Genomic DNA, 18,696 nt, shown 5'->3' on the forward strand with positions numbered 1-18,696 from the left:
AAAAGCCTTCAGGCTGAAGGCTGAGGATCACATGCAGAGTTGTCTGTTGATGACGTGGTGTCCCCAGGGTGAGGCTCGGGCCACAGGCAGCAGGTATCAGAACGTGCTCTGGGAGGGAAGCTGTTGGACTTTGTTGAAACCGGGACCTAACGAGGAATGGAGAAAAGTGGAGGCACAAATGAAAACAAGGCTCGACACACTTCCAGGGTGGAGAAATATTTAATAAAATCAGAGTCAAGAGAAAGTCACTTGTACAACTTGTCCCCCCTGCTCACAGCTGGCCCGCAGGGCTGGACTCAGGCTGACTCTAGACAGCTGCACTGTCTTGGGGGCATCTCAGGGCGATGCCAAGTTGGGGACGAGCCAGGGAGTCGTGTGGCTGTGCAGCCTCTGTCCTGCCGGCTGTGTGGTGCGTGCCGCCCGGGCCTCACTCCCGCAGGAGCTTGTGCTTGACTGTGGTGCTCTCGGAGCAGAGGTGGACGAAGAGGGCGCCAGCAGCCGTGCGTGCCCGCAGCTCCTGCAGCTCATAGTCGTGGGCCCACTCAATGTTGCCCCACTTCTGGATCTGAGGGGATGACAAGACATGCTGCTAGGTGAGTGGCTGCCTGCTGGCCAAAGCTACATTCCACCCCTCTAGCTGGGCCGGGGGCCATAGGCTCCGATCTTACCAAAATACGTGAGGCATACATTGGTGGGGGGCAGCAGGTAAGAACACGCAGGTGGCCAGAGCAAGCACCCGTGTTCTACAGGGTGTGGCTGGTCTGGGAGAAGTGTAGTCCAGGCCCAGGGCCGTGGGTGCCCACTACTAGGCGGGCCACGTACCAAAACCACACGTGTATCTCCCCAGAGGAGGCCTTGACCTGTGCTGTCCCTTCTCCCATGCTTCTTCCCATGAGGACGCCACATGAGACAATCTGTAAAATGTCATCCACTGTGAGCTGCCTCCCCAGCCTGGGCTGCAAATGCCCCCGCATGGGTGGGATAAACAGATCAAAGGAGGCCACACAGTTGCTTCCTCTGACTCCTGGGGCGCTGCAGCCCTGCAGCGGCCCCTCTGCTCTGCACACGGGGGCAGGGCTGTGGATTCTCTCTCTGGACTCTAGAACTAGAGGGAGGAACTCTGGACACACAGTGTGGCTGTCCAGATGTCAGTGTGACTCCAACCCGACCCTGCTGGCTCCGGGCTGGCTGGGCTGCCCCAGCCTGTGCAGGAACTCAAAAGCTGCCACAGTATACAAGCTTTCAGCACTTCTGGGCAGCCCAGTCTCAATGAGGACAGCTGTGGCCTGTCATCTGAAGAGCGTGTTACACTTCGAGAGCACTCATGGAGTAATCCAGATCACTGCCCATCTTGTGGCAGATTGAACATGAAGTTCAGAGAAGGGTGCCCTGGCTCAGCTCCCATAGTCACAAGCAGAGTCTAGACCAGAAACAGGCTTCCTGGCTCCCACCTCCCTCAACTCTCACAGCCTTACACCCCACAGGTCACCCCTCTTCCCATTTAATTGTCTCTAACATCCAGAGGATAGCTAGCCTCTCTTACAATACAGAAACAGTTTTTTCCCAGGTATTTTCCTGAGCAGACAACTAGACGGACTTGGGAAATGGAGCCATTACAAAAGGAGTTTCATTGTCCTAGGAACCAATCTGTAACAGCAATTAACCTTCTGAGGTTGGAGGAATAAAACTCTGATTCTCAGAGTTAAAAAGTGCGAATGAAGGGCCGGCCCAGTGGTGTAGTGGTTAAGTTTACGTGCTCTGTTTTGGTGGTCTGGGGTTCGCGGATTTGGATCCCGGGCACAGATATGGCACCACTCATCAGGCCATGCTCTGGCAGTGTCCCACATAAAATCGAGGAAGAGGGGCAGAAATGTTAGCTCAGCAACAATCTTCCTCAAGCAAAAAAGAGGAAGATTGGCACAGATGTTAGCTCAGGGCTAATCTTCCTCACCAAAAAAAAAAAAAAAAGTGAATGACAGGGTAGCAACCCTATTAATTCTGAGCCCACTAATCAGAACCTGTGTAAAGAGCAGCGACCTGTGCACCCCCTGCCAGCCAGGTGGCCCACTGTGTGAACATAGGTGCGAAGGCTCAGCCTGTGTCAGAGCACAAGTGTGGCTCCCAGTCACTCCAGCAGGACCTGCTCTGCAGGTGTGTCAGGCCCAAATGATGGCGATCTGCCCATGAACCTCCACCTGCAGAGTCGGGGTGAAGGCCTTGGCCCAAATCCTGGCTCCAGCATTTTCCAGGGGTGTGCCCCATGCCTTGGTTTCCTCCTGTGTAAAATGGGAATTTTTACAACAGCCCCTCCTGACCAGGTTGTTGGGAAGAGGAGGTAAGGTGATGAGGGGAGAGCTGAGCACAGTGCTGGAACAGAGCAACAGCACTTACTACCATTATTTTTTTATTATTATTACTTGACAATACTTTGGCTCTTAGTTTTGGTTTCTGTTTGTACATGAAAGTAGTAAAGACCAAGTTTACATAAAAACAGATGGGTTAGCCACCCCCCCAGTTAGTCTGAATCGGGGGGGGGTGAGGCGGGGACGTGAGGCACCCCTCACCTGGTACTCCTCCTCCAGGCGTGACAGCAACACAGCCTGCTCCACGGTCAGGCGCAGGTCAATCAGGCCCAAGGTCAGCACCATGGACTTGAGCTGGGTCACTACAAACTCAATCCCTGCAGGGACACAAGCCAAGTCAGGGCCCAGGGCCCCTACCTGAGACAGGGCCGCTGCAGACCTGCTCCTGTGAGTCCCTGCAGAGAACAGGGAAGGTGCGCAGGGCCAAGTGGGAACGGTCGCAGGGAACATCGCTTTTTGGCCAGTTCTGTATCCAGTCGCCATTTTTTCTCCAAGGGCGCTCTGGTTTTCCTTGGGGTGATCCCTCCTCTGCCCCTCCCTGGGCTGGGCACATGACCTAAACCTGGCTGTTCAGACCAGAACCTGGCGCAGTGACTGGTTCATGAATGGGCGTGTAACCTGGGCCAGGCCAACGAGACAAACTTGTGAATAAGAAGAGGAAGCCAACTTCCTCACGTCCTCTCAGACTGAGTAAGAGGGTTAGCGTCAGAGCCACCCCCTAGAGCGCTCCTTGACTCTCTGGGCTTCGATGCCCAGGCTCATCACACCCACCCTCCCAGGCCCACAGCAAGTGCCATGCATACCTTGTAGGGCCCACATGTTGTAAGACGCCAGGTGGCTGATGAGCACCTCCTGAGTCCTGGCTGGGATGCTGGGCCCCATTATGCTGGTGGAGGAGCCAATCTCCACGCCGTATCTGAAAGGAAAAGGCCTGGGCATGTTCCTGTCATGCTTGTCACCCAACTTTTACCCAGGAAGCAAAGTCCTAAACTGCTGAGCATGTGTATGCCCCTTCAGGGTCTGTCTTGTGGATTCTAGGAGCAACTGCCACTGTGGTTAGTGTCCTCCTGACCTAATAATTTTCTGTTGTCCAAGAGCAAAGCCAGAGGACCAAGAAACTGCCCTGAATGAAGGCACGGTTGGGCACGCATGCAAGCAGGAGGTTCGCTTATAGGTGGCTGCCTGGAATCGCCATCAAAAGCATAGGCTACCTCCTTTTTAAACCTTTTTTTTTTTGAGGAAGATTAGCCCTGAGCTAACATCCGTGCCCATCTTCCTCTACTTTATTTGTGGGATGCCTACCACAGCATGGCTTGCCAAGCAGTGCCATGTCTGCAGCCAGGATCCGAACTGGTGAACCCTGGGCCACCAAAGGGGAATGTGTGCACTTAACCACTGCGCCACCGGGCCAGCCCCCCTGCTTTTTAAACCTTTTGAGAAAGTTTTTCACATTTGAGGCTATAAAAGACTTCTTTTATTTGAGAAAGATTAGCCCTGAGCTAACGACTGCCAATCCTCCTCTTTTTGCTGAGGAAGACTGGCCCTGAGCTAACATCCACGCCCATCTTCCTCTACTTTATATGTGGGACGCCTATCACAGCATGGCTTTTGCCAAGCGGTGCCATGTCCATACCCGGGATCCGAACCGGCAAACCCTGGGCCGCCAAGAAGCAGAATGTGCGCACTTAACCGCTGCGCCACCGGGCCAGCCCCTCAATCATTTTTTTCAAATACTTATCAAGCCTCTACTATATATAAGGCATTGTTTTTGGTCTGGGACATGAGCTGGCTTCAAGAATGATACATTTTTTAGAATAATCCTAACTATATAAAACACAGGAAAAACACAATGGAGTAAAAGCAATTTTTGTATTTTCTTTCATATACCACTGATTTTTCCCACTGGTTTAGAAATATTCTTGCTGGGGCCGGCTCCGTGGCTAAGTGGTTAAGTTCGTGCGCTCTGCTGTGGTGGCCCGGGGTTCGGATCCTGGGCGTGGACATGGCACCACTCATCAGGCCACGTTGAGGCGGCATCCCACATCCCACAACTAGAAGGACCTGCAACTAAGATATACAACTGTGTACGGGGGAGTGGGGGGGGGGGGGGGGTTGGGGAGATAAAGCAGATAAAAAAGAAAATAAATATTCTTGCTGAAATTCCTAATAGTATAAATAGAACATAGGAAATGGCCAAGTTTTTCAGTAAACTATTAAGGATGAGAAATCTCAACTGCCACAAAAAGACTACAATTTTGCACCATAGCAAAGATCTTCAGGCACCTAAATTATCATTATATTTCATTCGACCCCAAAATGACATTGTATCTTCATAGCTCTCACACAGTACTGTAGTTGTTACATTTTATCTGATCCTTCAGTGCAGGGGCGATGCCTTTTACTATAAAACCCAAGGATGCCTGGCACACTGCGGACACTCAGGACATGTATACAAATGAGACAGACATCACTTTTGTGAAAGACGCTATGCCAAAAATTACTCCACGTAAGCTTAAAAATCCTGTGGGCACAGTAGTACCGAGGTAGTAGCCCTTCGAAACTCCCCTTGGAATGAAATTAATTTATTTTGCCACCACATAATAGTCTGTTCAATTTTGCACAAAAGAGTCTTCCTGCAAAGGGAAAATATTAGGTATCATCAATGCCTAGAAACCATACATCCATAGGATAAATGTCATCTGTCATTTTGTGGGAAGATGTCCAGACTTTTCTCCATGTGTGTACATATCATACATACTGTTTTGTGATTTAATTTAATAGCAATTGTGACGATGATAAAGATGGTAACTGCCAAAATTTGAGCATTTACTGTATGCCAAGCAAGATGCTAAGCCTCACTTTGTTTACTCCTCTCAACACCCTACGAGGTTGTGAGCCCTGCTCACAGACAAGGAAGCTGAAGCTCAGAGAGATCAAGGTACTAGCCCAAGGTCACACAGCCAATCATGGCAGAGCTGGGGCTGTCCCTACACTCGGCAGAGTGCACGCTGATGGCAGGTGCATGGCGGCTGAGAAGACATGAGGAGCATCTTTCCAAGCCCTTCCCTGGACATCTGGGAGGGGCTGAGCCCAGGGCGCTCTGAACTCAGCAAGTCTACTAGCTAAGGGCTCTGGTTGTCCAGCGTGGCTCTCTGACCCCAACAGCCTGCTCAACACCGAGGGGCTGCAGATCTTACCTCTTCTCGGCCCATTCTATGACTGGGTCCCACTCGTTCTTTTGAAGTTCCACTAATGTCTCTGGCTCTTCCACCCTGTAGCTAATTCATTGCAAAAATCACCTTCATTAATAAAAGAGTACAATTCCTTCATTCAGTTACAGACAACAGAAAGCACAAAGACATCAGCAAAAAAATCTTCTCCACCCCCACCCCAGCCCGACAGGGCTTTCCCCTAAAGCAGCGGTTCTCAGTGTGGCCTTGGAGCCAGCAGCAGCAGCATCACCTGGGAACGTGTGAGAAATGTGAATTCTCAGGCCCTGCCCCAGACCTACTGAATCAGACCCTCTGGGAGTGGGGCTCAAGCAGTCTTTTAACAAGCCTTCTAGCAGTTTCTAACGTAAGCTTGAGTTTGAGAACCACTATCCTAAATGCCCCCATGATTATTTGACAGACCAAAGTTTACAGCACTGTATCCCGGGATCTACACCCACCTGATCCTAGGATGCTGTGCCAGAAGCTCAGTCACTGTCCCTACCCACCCTGACCCCTTCCAAGAGCCTGTGCCCTTGGCCACAGACCAAGTTGCCTGCTTGCGCCGCATAAGCCCACCTGCCTCCTGGCTATAGAAGCAGCTGCTGGTGTGGACACCTGATGCCACTTGATGCCAGGCTGTGCCACTGTTTTGAGCAAGAGATAGAGAGATGGAGTCAGCTGAGGGGAGCTGAGCTGCAAGGCCTCATGGGATGGGAGCCCAGTGGGCACTGTGGAAAGCCACAGTCTAGTGTGAGCAGAGGGGAGAGGAGAGATCACGAGTATGCAGGAAAAGCTGGGCTCCTGAGAGGAGCAGATGAGTGGACGGACTCTCCCTCACCACCCACAGGGGCAGAGGGAGGAGCTCTGGCATCCAATCTTCTGCTTCCCCTCCCTGGTGGCCCAACCATCCTTCATTTCCTATTAGGGTCACTATATACTGTTCAAGGAAACCCTTTTTGCCTGAACTAGGTTGAATGAGTTTCTGTTCCCTGCAATCTAACGGCCCCTAACGCTATGGAGTGGACTTTCTGATGAGTAACTCAGAAGGGGCACCACTGGCCGCCTCTCCAGGGGCACCTTTGCCCTCAGGCCACAGTGCTATTTCATGTGCCATCCATGAGACAAAGCAGGATTCTAGAGCACTCAGGGCAGCGACATGGTGCTACTCAACCACTTCAGCTGTTTCTGCAACTTGCCTTCAACGTCACTAACCAGTTAGCTAAAGAACATAGACATGAGGAGAGAATTCAGAAGTGGAGGAAGCCAGCTCCTGAATATCAGTGTCTGACCATCTGTGTCCAAGCTGGCAAGTAAGGACAAGGATGCCTACATGAGACTATGCCAGTGAGAAGAAGTCCCAGGTCAGAGGCCCCACTGGGAATTGGCAAGTGACCCCCTTGTCCTGGAGCCTGCAAGAGCTGTCTATAGCACCATCCCTAGACCACGGAACAGCAGCTAGGCTACAGGAGGGGAGTGCCCAGCGCTCTGACACTGCTGCAGCTTGAAGTCCTCCCTTCTAGGGATTTGCAGGGCAGCTAAATGCTGACGTCAAGCAGACCACCTTCCCTGCCCTGTGAGATAAAAGAAAAAGGTCTGCCTCTTCTTCCGCTGATAACTGTCTGGGCAAATGAGGCAAACAGCCCAAGGGACTCACTTGGTCCAAGGGGAATGCCCATCTAAATGTCAATTACCAGATGGTGTCGGTGTCCAGAAACTTCACAGCTGCTCGGATCAGCTGGTCCTTGTTTCGCTGGGTTGGGTTGTCTAAAGACGTGTTGCACAGTGTGGTCTGAATCAAAAGGCAGAGAGCCCTGTCACCACCTGCTGGGCCCAGGCAAAAGCACTGCTTCCCCGAGGACACTGCATCCAACACACAGGAACAGGGAGAACCAGACAGCACCACCAGCCCTGGATCCGAGGTGTCTGCACCTCAGCTGTAGCACATCCACTGAGAGCTGACTGCAGCCAAGCTCCACGCCAAACGCCGTGTGCAACAGCTCATGGGATTCTCACAGTGGCCCTAGGATTAACGAACTCGCCCAAGGCCGCATGCTCTTTACTACCAAGCTCTGTTGTATTTAATTTAATCCTCATGACAACTCTTTGGAGTGGGTGCTATTAATATGCCCATTTCAGAGATATGGAAACTGAGGCCCAGAGATGTCAAATTCAGCAAATAAGACATGTCACATTACTGGAACTCAAATATGACGGAAAAGCTTAGGAGCTGGCTCCCTGGGCACCTTCAAAAGCAGGCCACAAATCAGCCAAACCAGGAGCAGGATTATTTTTCCAGATCTGCCTTGTTGACAGTAGCCTTCTCAGGTCCTCTAATGATTAATTTGTAGCCCTGATCACCCTAATTGCCTCAGATAGTCAAAGGAGCAGGCCAGCATGCAGCAGGCTGTGAAGATGTTGAAGAAGCCCACCTGGGTGTGTATGTCAAGGCTGAGGACAGCGATGACCAAGACAATCACAGTAACTCCAGTGCTGACTGAGTACTCACTCTGTGCCAGGGACTACCTCAAGGACTTTTATGGATCCTCCCATCCCTTCCTGACCACCACTCCACGAGGAGGGTGCTATTATCACTCTCCTTTCACAGATGGGGAACGTGGGGCTGAGAGGGCGCAGTAACCTGCCCAAGGTCCCCATTTGGAAGCTGCAGAGCCTGGAGTCCAAGAGTCTAGCCAGTCCCTGTCCCAGTCTGCACCGGGGCTGGCTCCAGGTGAGTCGACCTCACCTCACCCACCTGCCCCCACAGGTTCTTGCCCTCAATACTGAGTGCCATCTAAACCTCACGCTAGGGGACTGGCTATGCACTGGTGAGTAAGACAGACATGGCCCCACCCTATGCTTACAAGGCATCGGAGGAGACAGACAATAAGCACGCAAACATAAAACAGTCAATTACAAATTGTGTAAGTGCTGACGAAACAAAGGAACAGCTGTCAAGGTAGAAAACGAGACAGCTGAGCAGTCAGGGAAGGTGACGTCTGTCCTGAGACCACAGGAGGAACAAGCCAGCCAGCAGGGTGTTCTGAGCAGGGGAGCTGCAGGGGCCAGATCACGAGTGGGAACATTCAGTCCATTCAAGGAGGCAAGTGTGGCTGGAGCCCGCCCCAGAGGGCCTTATTACAATCTGGAAAGGAGTCTCAATCTGTGCCAGGTGCCCTAGGAAGCCAGTGGGCATCAGGGTGTAGGCGTGTGAGCTTGTTACCAGGTGCATAGTGTAGAACTTGATGGTGTCCTGTTGGGAGTCCCATTCAGTGGCCACTGCGATGGCCAGGGCCTCGCTGGGAACAGTAAAGAGCTTGGCTTGGGGAGTTTTCAGCTTTCTGTGGTCCAAGTTTATCTCAAAGCCACCTTGAAAGAGCAAATGAAAAGTTCTCAGGGACTGTTACGTGGAATCAAGTGACCGTTCCTAGATTTAGCTACTTGAATTGGTAAAGACGAAGACAACTCTGAGTTCCTTCACCAAGGGCTTACAGAAACACGTGACAAAAACGCAAAGGGTAATCTCACTGCTGAAAAGGCAGGAGATGAAAAATGTGTCTACTCATTCACTGAAGAAAAAAAAAAGAAACAGAGGCAGTCAAAATTTCAGACACTCACCTTCTCCCTGTGTGATGCTGACATTCTGATAAAACCTCTTCCTTTCTGTGAGAAAGATTTTTCAAAAAGGCAGTTTAAAGTAACACGGAGACAGCTCAGAAAGTGACAAGACCAGTTTGTATCATTACTGCTAATACTGATTGATTGGCCTGATTTTCATAGCACCATTCAAGGTGTGCCCTACGCTATGCGGGATAATCAACGGCTTCTGATTAAAGCTGGGAGAGGAGGGCATTCGCTCTCCAGGGCTGAGGGAGGAACAGGACATGCTGGTCACGCCTCTACCTGGCCCCAGGCCCAGAGACAGTCTGATCACGCAGCAGCACGAAGCTGCAGACTGTCTGACCTGACAGAGTTTTCCAGTACCTTCTGCTTTAACTTCTAAGCATACTCCCTCTGTGCTGCCCCCACCAGCACTGCCCCTATGACAGCAAAATGTGCCCGAATCTAATGATGGTATCTGAATGCAATAAAGCCAGAGACCCACTTCAGCCAAGACCGTTGCCTCTAAGAAGGCATGAGTGGAAAATCAGCGTGAGCCTGCATGTGTGTGCGCATGTGTGCATGCATGTGGCACACAGGCAGTAAGCAGAGATCTCAGGAGCATTTCCCATTCCCTCTATCCAATTCATTAACCTAATTTACCAGCTTGCTTGTGTATTCAAGAGGAACTCCAAACATTTCCTTTAAGAAGGGGGAAAATCTGTCCTGTGTTTTATTTTGAAAGTAACAAATAAAATCTTACATAAAAATGTAAACACATTCCTCCCTCTTTTACCTGAAGGGATTAAAAGCCAAGAGCACCTTGTAAGGAATTACACAGATTCCATCAACTAATAAAGAACAAATGGGCCATATTTTGGAAGCTATAGCCCATAACCCAGTCTTCACCATCTACGATAAACACAAACCCACACCCTCATCTGTTCCTTCACTGGTTTGTTCTTTCACGTGTTCATTGGGTGCGGAAGCCGTTGGAGTCCCTAACTAAAGTTACTTATTAGAAATAAGGATGCAGTATTGGGAGGAAAAGGAGATTCATTAGTTTTTAATGTTTTTTAACTTCTTTTAATGCTTAAAAAACCCCACCAAGCTAAAGTTAAAATTGTATGAATTCAAACAGACTATGAACATCAGGATAACTTGGTAGTGTGCGTGGGAGGAGGGGAACTAGAGAGGGGTCTCTGGTCTTCAAACCGTATTTTATGTTTTCCACATCATATCAGTTTTTTCATTAATTTCATTTGCTATCATTAACGCTTAAATACAGAGGGCCGAAAACCACATTTCCATGGTTGCACTTACTAAACTAAGGCCCAAACTGTTTTCTCACAAAAAAAATATTTGTGTGCCTACTATGTGCAGGTTTTGTTCTAGGTACAAGGGATAAAACAGTGAATAAAACAGACAAAAAGTCTTGTCTACACGGAGTTTAAATATTTTTCTAAAAAGTGATCGGATCTGGCCAGCAAGATGATGTTGTATTATTATGGCACAATTTACCTACCACCTTCATCCAAAATCACACTGACTCTCTCAGACATTTGACACTAAAATACGAGGTGTACACCGCCCTGGTGCTTTTAGATTTCCCTACTTCACAAGCTGTCCAGGTCACGTTCAGAGGGTGGGGGAGACACAGGTCGGGAGGCCTGCGTTGAGGCATCCAGAGCATGTTCAGTATGTTCTGCAATGCCTGGCTGGGCAGCAGGTCTAAAGCCAGGCCAGGCAGGAAGTGGGAAGAGCTCTGAAAGCCCTGACTCATCACTGAGGGAAGGGTCCACCCCATGGGCAGGAAATGCCCGTGGAGAGCATTCTTGCCAGTGCCCCATAAGCTCCAGGAAATGGGCCCATGAGACCTGGGGCCAAGCAGTGGACTCAGGCAGAAACTGATAGGTGAACCTTCCCAAGCTGCCAGGATAGCAGGGCTTCCCATAAGGAAAGTCTTTTTTTCTGCTTTGCTGGTCAGGCCTTGGCTTTAACGTCCTGGCCAGGGCCACCTCTGAATCTGATCAAGAAGGAAAAACTGGAAGGGAGTGGGACGGATGGAGGGTCAAGGAAGAGGCAACCAAAATTGCTCACAGCAGGAGAAAACCATGCAGAAAAACAGATGATAGCAGGGCAAAAGGAGCTCAAAGGCTGCCGGGCCTCAGACCTAGGTGGGGCACGCTGGGGCATGTCTTAGAAAGGTACTCTTCTGCATGGAGCACGCACGTGGAGGACAGACCATGGGCGGCGAGGTTTGAAGACTAATCCCACTGGAGGAAGTGTGGGAAATCCTCGAGATAGGACTCAAAGCTCACCCCTGCCCTCAAGGCACTTACTGTCCAGCAGGAAGATGGACACTAGACCAGCCAAACAATGAAGTGACTGACTGTGATGGCCAAAGTACATGGAACACTGAAACACATGCTGGGAAGCCTAATCTGATCGTGGGCTGCCTCCAGGCAGTGAGATTTCCTCTGAGACCTGAAGAAGAGGCAAGAGTTAGCCCATCTGTATTGATGGATTCGTTTTTGGAATGGGTGTGTGGGGAAGTAGTTTCTAGCAGAACAGCTTACACAAAGGTCCAGGGCTTCAAGAGGACACAGAGTTTTGGAGAACTAGAAAGATGGTCAGGACAAGGCCATAAGTATCCAGCGGAGGATGGTTAGAGATGCCCAGAGAGCGCAGTGGGGGCCAGATCTGGGGAGAGGGGGCTGGGTAGGTCACAGTTAGGAGGGCAGAGGGAGCCAAGTAAGGGGTTCACATAGGCAAACAAGAACAGGATCTGGAAAATTCATTTGGTGGGATCCATGCTCCCCAATGTCAAAAGACAGAGGTTCTGTGCCTGGGCCTTCAAAGGTCTTGGGTCACATAAGACAAATCATGAGACCAGAAGCCTGTGAAGTTCCTTACTCTCTGTGAATATAGGGCTGGCTGACAGCAACGGGAACACCATCTTTAAAGACAAAAGAAACAGCCTAGCCTTGTAGGATCACACAGAATTAAGGTCTATTTTGAGAATGAATCACGCCCTCAACAGAACATCTGTTTCTGTGGCAAAAACACACTTAGTGCCTTTTGAGACACAATTTGTGCACTATGTAGATACAAAGAAATGGGAATGTGAAAAAGTGTTGAATTTAAAAAGCTGGCCACAAGAAAACAGGCTACACAGGTAGAGAACAACTTTAAAAACCTGCTCATGTGAAAAATGCTGACTTGGGAATTAATGTCCATTGGGTCCCTTTTGCCTATGAGGTTGCTTTAGTCCATATAAGAACCAGGCAGTTTTCTGTGTCACTTCCCCCGACACTCTTCCTCCTGTTCCAGGCTTCACGGATCAGTGAGCGGTCTTTCTACCAGCCTCAGTTTCCGGGCTTGCCTTTGCTTTGGAAAGACTCAAAGTGTCAGAACTACAACTTCCAGAGTGCCCCATGAACAGAGGAAGTGCCTTCTCAGAGCTGTCTCAACACCTTTTATCTTTTTTAAACAGTGCCATCTGGTGGGCCTTAAACCTGAAAGCTGAAATTCTGACTCAGGGCATCCCTCCATCCATAATCCTAAGGCGGCTTCTAACAAATGTTTCAGGGATCAAAATCCTTCAGGTCAACGATATGAAGAACTCTTGCAACTCAATAATAAAAAGACAAATAACCCAATTAAAAAATGGCCAAAGGATCTGAATAGACATTTCTCCAAAGAAAATGTACAAATGTCCGATAAGCACATGAAAAAATGCTCCACATCATCCATCATCAAGGAAATACAAACCAAAACCAAGAGACACCACTTCCTGCCACGAGGATGGCTATAATCAAAAAGACAGATGTTAATAACAAGAGTTGGCAAGGATGTGGAGAAACTGGGAGCTTCATACACTGCTGATGGAAAGGTAAAACAATGCAGCCAACTTGGAAAGCAGTGTGGCAGTTCCTCAAAAAGTTAAACGGTTACCTTTTGACCCAGCAATTCTACTCCTCCATATATGAGAAATGACAACATACGCTCACATAAAAACTTGTACACAAATGTTTATAGCAGCATTCAGAAGTGCCAAAAGATGGAAACAACCCAAATGTTCATCAACAGTGGAATGGACAAATAAGATGTGGTATGTCCACACGATGGAGTATTATTAAGCTATGAAAAAGAATGAAGTACTGATACACGTTACAACTTGGGTAGACCTTGAAAACATGCGAAGTAAAAAAAAAAAAAAAAAGCCAGTTAAAAAAGACCCCATTCCATTTATATGAAATGTCCAAACTAGGGAAATCTAGAGACTGAAAGTAAAGTAGTGGTTGCCTACGGCCAGAGGGACAGAGAGGGTGAGGGAGGTTGAGTTAAAGGATACATGGTTTGTTTTGGGGTGATAAAAATGTTCTAGAATTGATTGTGGTAATGGTTGCACAGTTCTGTACGTTAACTGTTGAACTGCACATTTTCAATGAGTGAATGGTAAGTGAATTATATCTCAATAAAGCTGTTAAAAAAATTCTTCAGGCCAAATGTATCTGCCATAGCAATTAATGTAAATGGGCTAAGTGACAAACACACTTGTTTCCAAGTTGCTCTAGCCCTCAGAGCAGGGGTTGGCAAACTTTTTCTGTAAAGAGCCAGAGTAAATATTTTAGGCTTTGCAGGCCGTACAGTCTCTAGTGCACCGAGTCAACTCTGCCACTGTCCTGACAGCAGCCCTAGGAGATACGTAAAGGAATGCTGTGTTCCAATAATACTTTTTTTAATAAAATCGGGTGGAAGGCTGAACTCCTTACCTACAGAATCTCCCTTAACCCAACACAACCACTCTATGAAGACAGGGCAGGTAACGCCTCTGAGGTGCTGGAGGCACTCAGAAGCTGAATGACTTGTCCAGGTGATAGGCACCTTGTAAACAGAGGAGACAAGACTTCCAGCCCTGACTTCACCGGGCATTGCACTCAGCCAGATATGCGGTCTCTCCACAACACCTTCCCCCTAAGCAGCTGATGGATCTCCGACAGCTGGTACAGACAGACGGCCACGCAGCCTCACACAGGTCTCCTTGCTGCAGTGTCTCCCCCAATGCCTGGGCGACCCTTTCCTAACTGCCTCCTCTCCCGACAGCCTTCAATGGCAAGGCCACTCCTAAGGAGCCAAGTGCAATCTGCTGACCAACTAAGTCTTCATCAAGAAGGCCCCACTTGGGTTTAATCTTCTACTACTACAAAGATTCACAGAATCTCAAACTGGTAAAGTCTGTAAAGCGCTCATAGGCCTGGTTGATGTACCGCCCTCCCGCTGCGCTCCATTCTTTCCTTCATTCATATTTTCTTTCATGTTTGACTAGCTACCGTGTGCCAGGCACTTCCAAGAGCCTAAACCAGTAAGTCTACAGTAGAAAGGAAAAGGAAATGGCAGATCAAGTGCCACCATAACAGGAAGTGGCCTCCACTAACCTAAATTAACCCTCTGCTCGTGCCAACTTAAGTGAACTCCTGAATGTGTCCCCTTTGCTAGTGTCGTGCCTCCCTGGGATGTTGTAAAGGAAAAAAACAAATAACTCTTATTTTCCTCTACACACTCACACAGACACCCTGCACTCCAAATGCGTGAGGGTTTTCCCACCAATTAACTCTGCAACACCAGCTGGGTGTCCTATAATTTAATTAAGTTCTGACACTGTCTACCTGGAGTTAGCTTCAGATCCCACAGGTTAAGGGCTCAACCCCACAAGACTGCATCCTCTGCTGCCCCCATGCCCCACTGCAGACACCAACTGCAAGTCCAGGTTGTCACCTGTGCTTCTGACCTGTAACTTGGAGGTTCCCAGGACCCCGCCTTGGGTTTCATTAATTTGCTAGAGCAGCTCACAGAACTCGGGAAAACATCTTACTTACTAGATTACCCATTTATCATAAAAGGATACAACTCAGGAACAGCCAGATGGACGAGACCCAGAGGGCAAAGAATGGAAAAAGGAGTGTGGAGCTTCCACACTCTCTGGGCGCGCCACTCTACCAGCATCTCCACGTGGTCACCAACTCGGAAACTCTCCGAACCCCGAGGTTCAGGGGTTTTATGGAGGCTTCGAGGCATAGGCATGATTGATTAAATCACAGGCCATTAGTGATCAAGTCATTCTCTTGCCCCTCTCCTCTCCCCAGAGATCAGGAGGTGGGGCTGAAAGTTCCAACCCTCTAATCTCGTGGTTGGTTCCCCTGGCAACCAGCCCCCATCCTTAGGGGCTTTCCAAAAGTCACCTCATTAACATAAACTCAGATGTGGTTGAAAGGTGCTTGTCATGAATAACAAGATGTTCCTTTCACCTTTATCACTCTGGAGTTATTTCAGGACAAAAGACCAAATATTATAACAAAACATTATCCTACAACTCTTATTGCTTAGTAAATTACAAAGGTTTTAGGAAACGTGTGCCAGCACGGGACAAAGACTAAATATATACATATTTCCTATAACAAATCACAGTATCACAGAGTCCCTTCCTTCTTCCTCTTTACTGGCTCTTCATTGCCCACTTCCAGGCCCTTCACCTGGGCCCTGATAGGCGAAACCTCAGCTCCCTGCTGCATCTTCCCCATTTGTATAAAATTATGGGACTTAGAAGAACTCTCGGAGGCAACCTAGTCCTTCAACTCACAGAGGAAAATAAGGTGAGAGGAAGTAGTCACATGCCCAAGATCACACAGTACCTCAGAGGTTCAGCCAGCATCAGACCCCAGATTTGTACTTCTGCCACAATGCCAAACTGCCTACAGAGTTCTAAATTTTCTAAAGCAGACGTTGTTACACCAAGGTCCCTCAATCCCCGCTGTCACCTCTGGACATGTTCTAGCCGCCAACACTCCTCCTTCTCTACACCAAACTCCTACTCATCTATCAAGACTCAGCTTAAACATCCCTTCACCCAAGATCCTTTCTAGATCCGCAACACTCCCAAGATGGGAGTAGGTGCTTCTTAGTGTTCTCACAGCTTCTTTGCACTTCCCTTATCACAGGATATTATCAGCTACTGTTTAATCAGGGTAGCATACCCTTCTGCACTGGACAGTGAACATCAGCCATGTGAGAAGTATGTGTCTTGAAGACCACAGTGCCTTTCGCCCTCAGCACAGAAAAACTAACGGAATGGAAGGAGAGTGTTACTACTCTCCACCCACTTAAGGGAGTCACTCCCACTCTTACTCTGAAACCTCTCCCCAGAAGCAAAGAGTGAGCCACTACCTTCTCGTAGGCCTCCTCCTAGGTGATAGGGCAGTAGGAGGGAGGGCCAGGAAACCTGCAGAGAAAGTGGCCGAGATGCAAGACTGCCGGGGTTCCAGGCCCCTTCTGTGCCGGGTCCTGGGGACACAGAAAGCAGTCAGACAGGCCGACCTTTGCCCTCCCTAAAACTCTCAGAGTCTGCTCTGTGACCTTGGCGTAGTCCTGATCTAGAACCTGAATTTCCTTGCCTGAAAACAAGGATGACATCTTTCCTTACTGAAGAGAGGAAAGCCACAAGCTTTGAGAAGAGATGCACTTGCCAAATGTCAATTACTGTGTCCTGCCGTGCCGCGCTTTGTGCCCTAGGGTGGTCCCTGCCCTTGCCTGGGCTTCTTTCCCGATCTGAACTAGCATCCTATTCACCAGCGTAACCTCAGGAGCCCGCGCCCTGCCTCGGTTACCTCTGCCCGCGCGGCCGAACCCCGCAGCCCACCCTAGCCCAGCTCGCTTTTGGCCAAAAGGGAACGTGCCTGGCCTCCCTCACCTGTCAGGGGGGCGTATGCCCGGGCTTGCAAGCGGGGGTTTGGCCCCGGCCCCACGGAGGCGATGAGGCCACCCCGGGGCCGGTTCAGGAGGCGGCGCCCCTCGTCCCACAGCCGGAGGCAGCTCCTCCACATCGCGCCTGGAAGGACGACCGGCGCGAAACCTGAGAGCAGGAAACACAGAGTGAAGGGATCCCCAAGCCGCACGCTCGGGCTGTACGGAAACCTGTCACCGCCTCCCCCAGAAGCCTCAGCCACCCCTGGACGCCGCCATCTTCCGCATGACACCAACGGCGCGCCGTCGCTCCCGCGCGCCTCGTGCGCACACCCCCGGTCAATCAGCATCACAAACGCACCTCGCCCCGCCCACTCCACGCCGCGTCTCGGGAAGAAGACTACAAGTCCCAGAGGGTCCCTGGCGCACCTCGCCACGTGTTTTCTCTGCCCGCCAATGGGTGGAAGCGCCGCATGAGCCTGCTCCCGCCCCCCGGGCGCGCCCGAGCCAATTGGAAGGGGTGGTGTGTGTGCGAGGGCAAGTGGGGAGGGGGACTCGGCTCAGGACCGGGAGGCCCTACTCGCAGGTCTCGGGGTCCCGGTGGCGGCCGGAGCGCTTGGTCCGCAGGCAGTGGGCGAGTGGTGCCCCTCCCGCCCCAAGCCCCACGCGCGCGCACCCCAGCCCCTCCCTCCCTGCCACCCTCCGCGGCTCCCGCGCGCCGGCGGCGGTTCCTCTCCCCCTCCCCCCAGCCCTGGCTCCGGGGGACCCCGCGATGCCGGTCCGCACCGAGTGTCCCCCGCCGGCCGGTGCCTCGGCCGCCTCCGCGGCCTCGCTCATCCCGCCGCCGCCCATCAACACCCAGCAGCCCGGCGTGGCCACCAGCCTGCTCTACAGCGGCTCCAAGTTCCGCGGCCACCAGAAGAGCAAGGGGAACTCGTACGACGTAGAGGTGGTGCTGCAGGTGAGCGCCGGGCCGGGCTGGGGCCCTAGGGCCTCCTCGCGGCGCTCACGGGCCGTGCCCGCCCCCGGCTCCTCGAGCCCGCAGCCGCGACCAGGCCCTCGCCGCCAGGCCTCCTGCAGCCGGCGCTTCACCCCCGGGACTTGCCCAGCTGGTGTCTCACACTCTTCAAACCCCAGCCCTGACCTGCCCCCTCACACCCGGAGCCTGTCGTGAGCTGCTCCTGGCAGACCTTGAACACTTCCCAGACATGAAGCCCGGGACCGGCCTGCCTGGGATCCGGAAGCCCCCTAGGACTCGCCACCCTCAAACCTGGGTCCTTCATCCTCGTGACCTGTCGCCGCAAGATCAGCCCTCCCTCATTCCCTCTCAGATCCTGAAGAACTCTCCGATGGTTTCTCCTGATTCGGGACCCTCCCCAAGGCTAGGCCCATGTCTGGTTCTCCCAGTCCTGAGACATGCCTCCTTGCCCTCTTTCCCTGGTACCAGGAATCCTCAGACCCTGGGGCCCCCCTCTTCCTCCTATGATCTTTGGGACGAAACTTAGTCAGCCCCCTCAGATCTGGGAGCACCCTCACTTCGTTAGCTCCTGGGCCTGAGAGCCCACAGCCCACAACTGACTCCTGGCCCATGGCCTCCCTCAAGACCAGGCACTCACACCCTGGCTGCTCCTGGGTGGGACTTCTCACGGTATGTTAGGAATTGTGTCCTGGGACCCCCTACTGCTCCAGTCCCTTCCTGGCTGGGACGCCCAGGCCTCCTGCCCCAGACTTCTCATACTCCCTACCCCTGTGCTCTGGCCACTTCCAGTCTGCTCCCAGGC

At 51.1% G+C, this 18,696-nt stretch overlaps 2 protein-coding genes across 3 annotated transcripts in view; one reads left to right on the plus strand and one right to left on the minus strand.

The window, feature by feature from the left end:
* On the minus strand, window positions 1-17,220 carry ATPAF2 (ATP synthase mitochondrial F1 complex assembly factor 2). 2 transcript variants are annotated; one of them, XR_006890637.1, is made up of 9 exons: window positions 16,923-17,220; window positions 9,191-9,235; window positions 8,796-8,941; window positions 7,267-7,364; window positions 5,561-5,641; window positions 3,167-3,279; window positions 2,565-2,680; window positions 276-565; window positions 1-146 (listed from the first exon to the last, which is right to left on the minus strand). XR_006890637.1 is itself a non-coding variant. In XM_046675779.1 (8 exons), the coding sequence occupies exons 1-8, from the start codon at window positions 17,053-17,055 to the stop codon at window positions 428-430; spliced, it is 870 nt and encodes a 289-aa protein (XP_046531735.1). In that variant the 5' UTR covers window positions 17,056-17,220; the 3' UTR covers window positions 204-427. The 2 variants fall into 2 exon arrangements, 1 of the variants encoding a protein (XP_046531735.1); XM_046675779.1 differs by lacking the exon at window positions 1-146 and having other exon boundaries at window positions 204-565.
* The window catches only part of GID4 (GID complex subunit 4 homolog), a 25,517-nt gene continuing 24,022 nt past the window's right edge, over window positions 17,202-18,696 (plus strand). Inside the window, exon 1 of the mRNA XM_046676269.1 lies at window positions 17,202-17,876. Within this exon, the coding sequence (XP_046532225.1) occupies window positions 17,202-17,876 (675 nt within the window). The remainder of the gene's footprint in view (window positions 17,877-18,696) is intronic.

The sequence above is a fragment of the Equus quagga genome, chromosome 11 (genome assembly GCF_021613505.1).
Source record: "Equus quagga isolate Etosha38 chromosome 11, UCLA_HA_Equagga_1.0, whole genome shotgun sequence".
Taxonomy (NCBI): domain Eukaryota; kingdom Metazoa; phylum Chordata; class Mammalia; order Perissodactyla; family Equidae; genus Equus; species Equus quagga.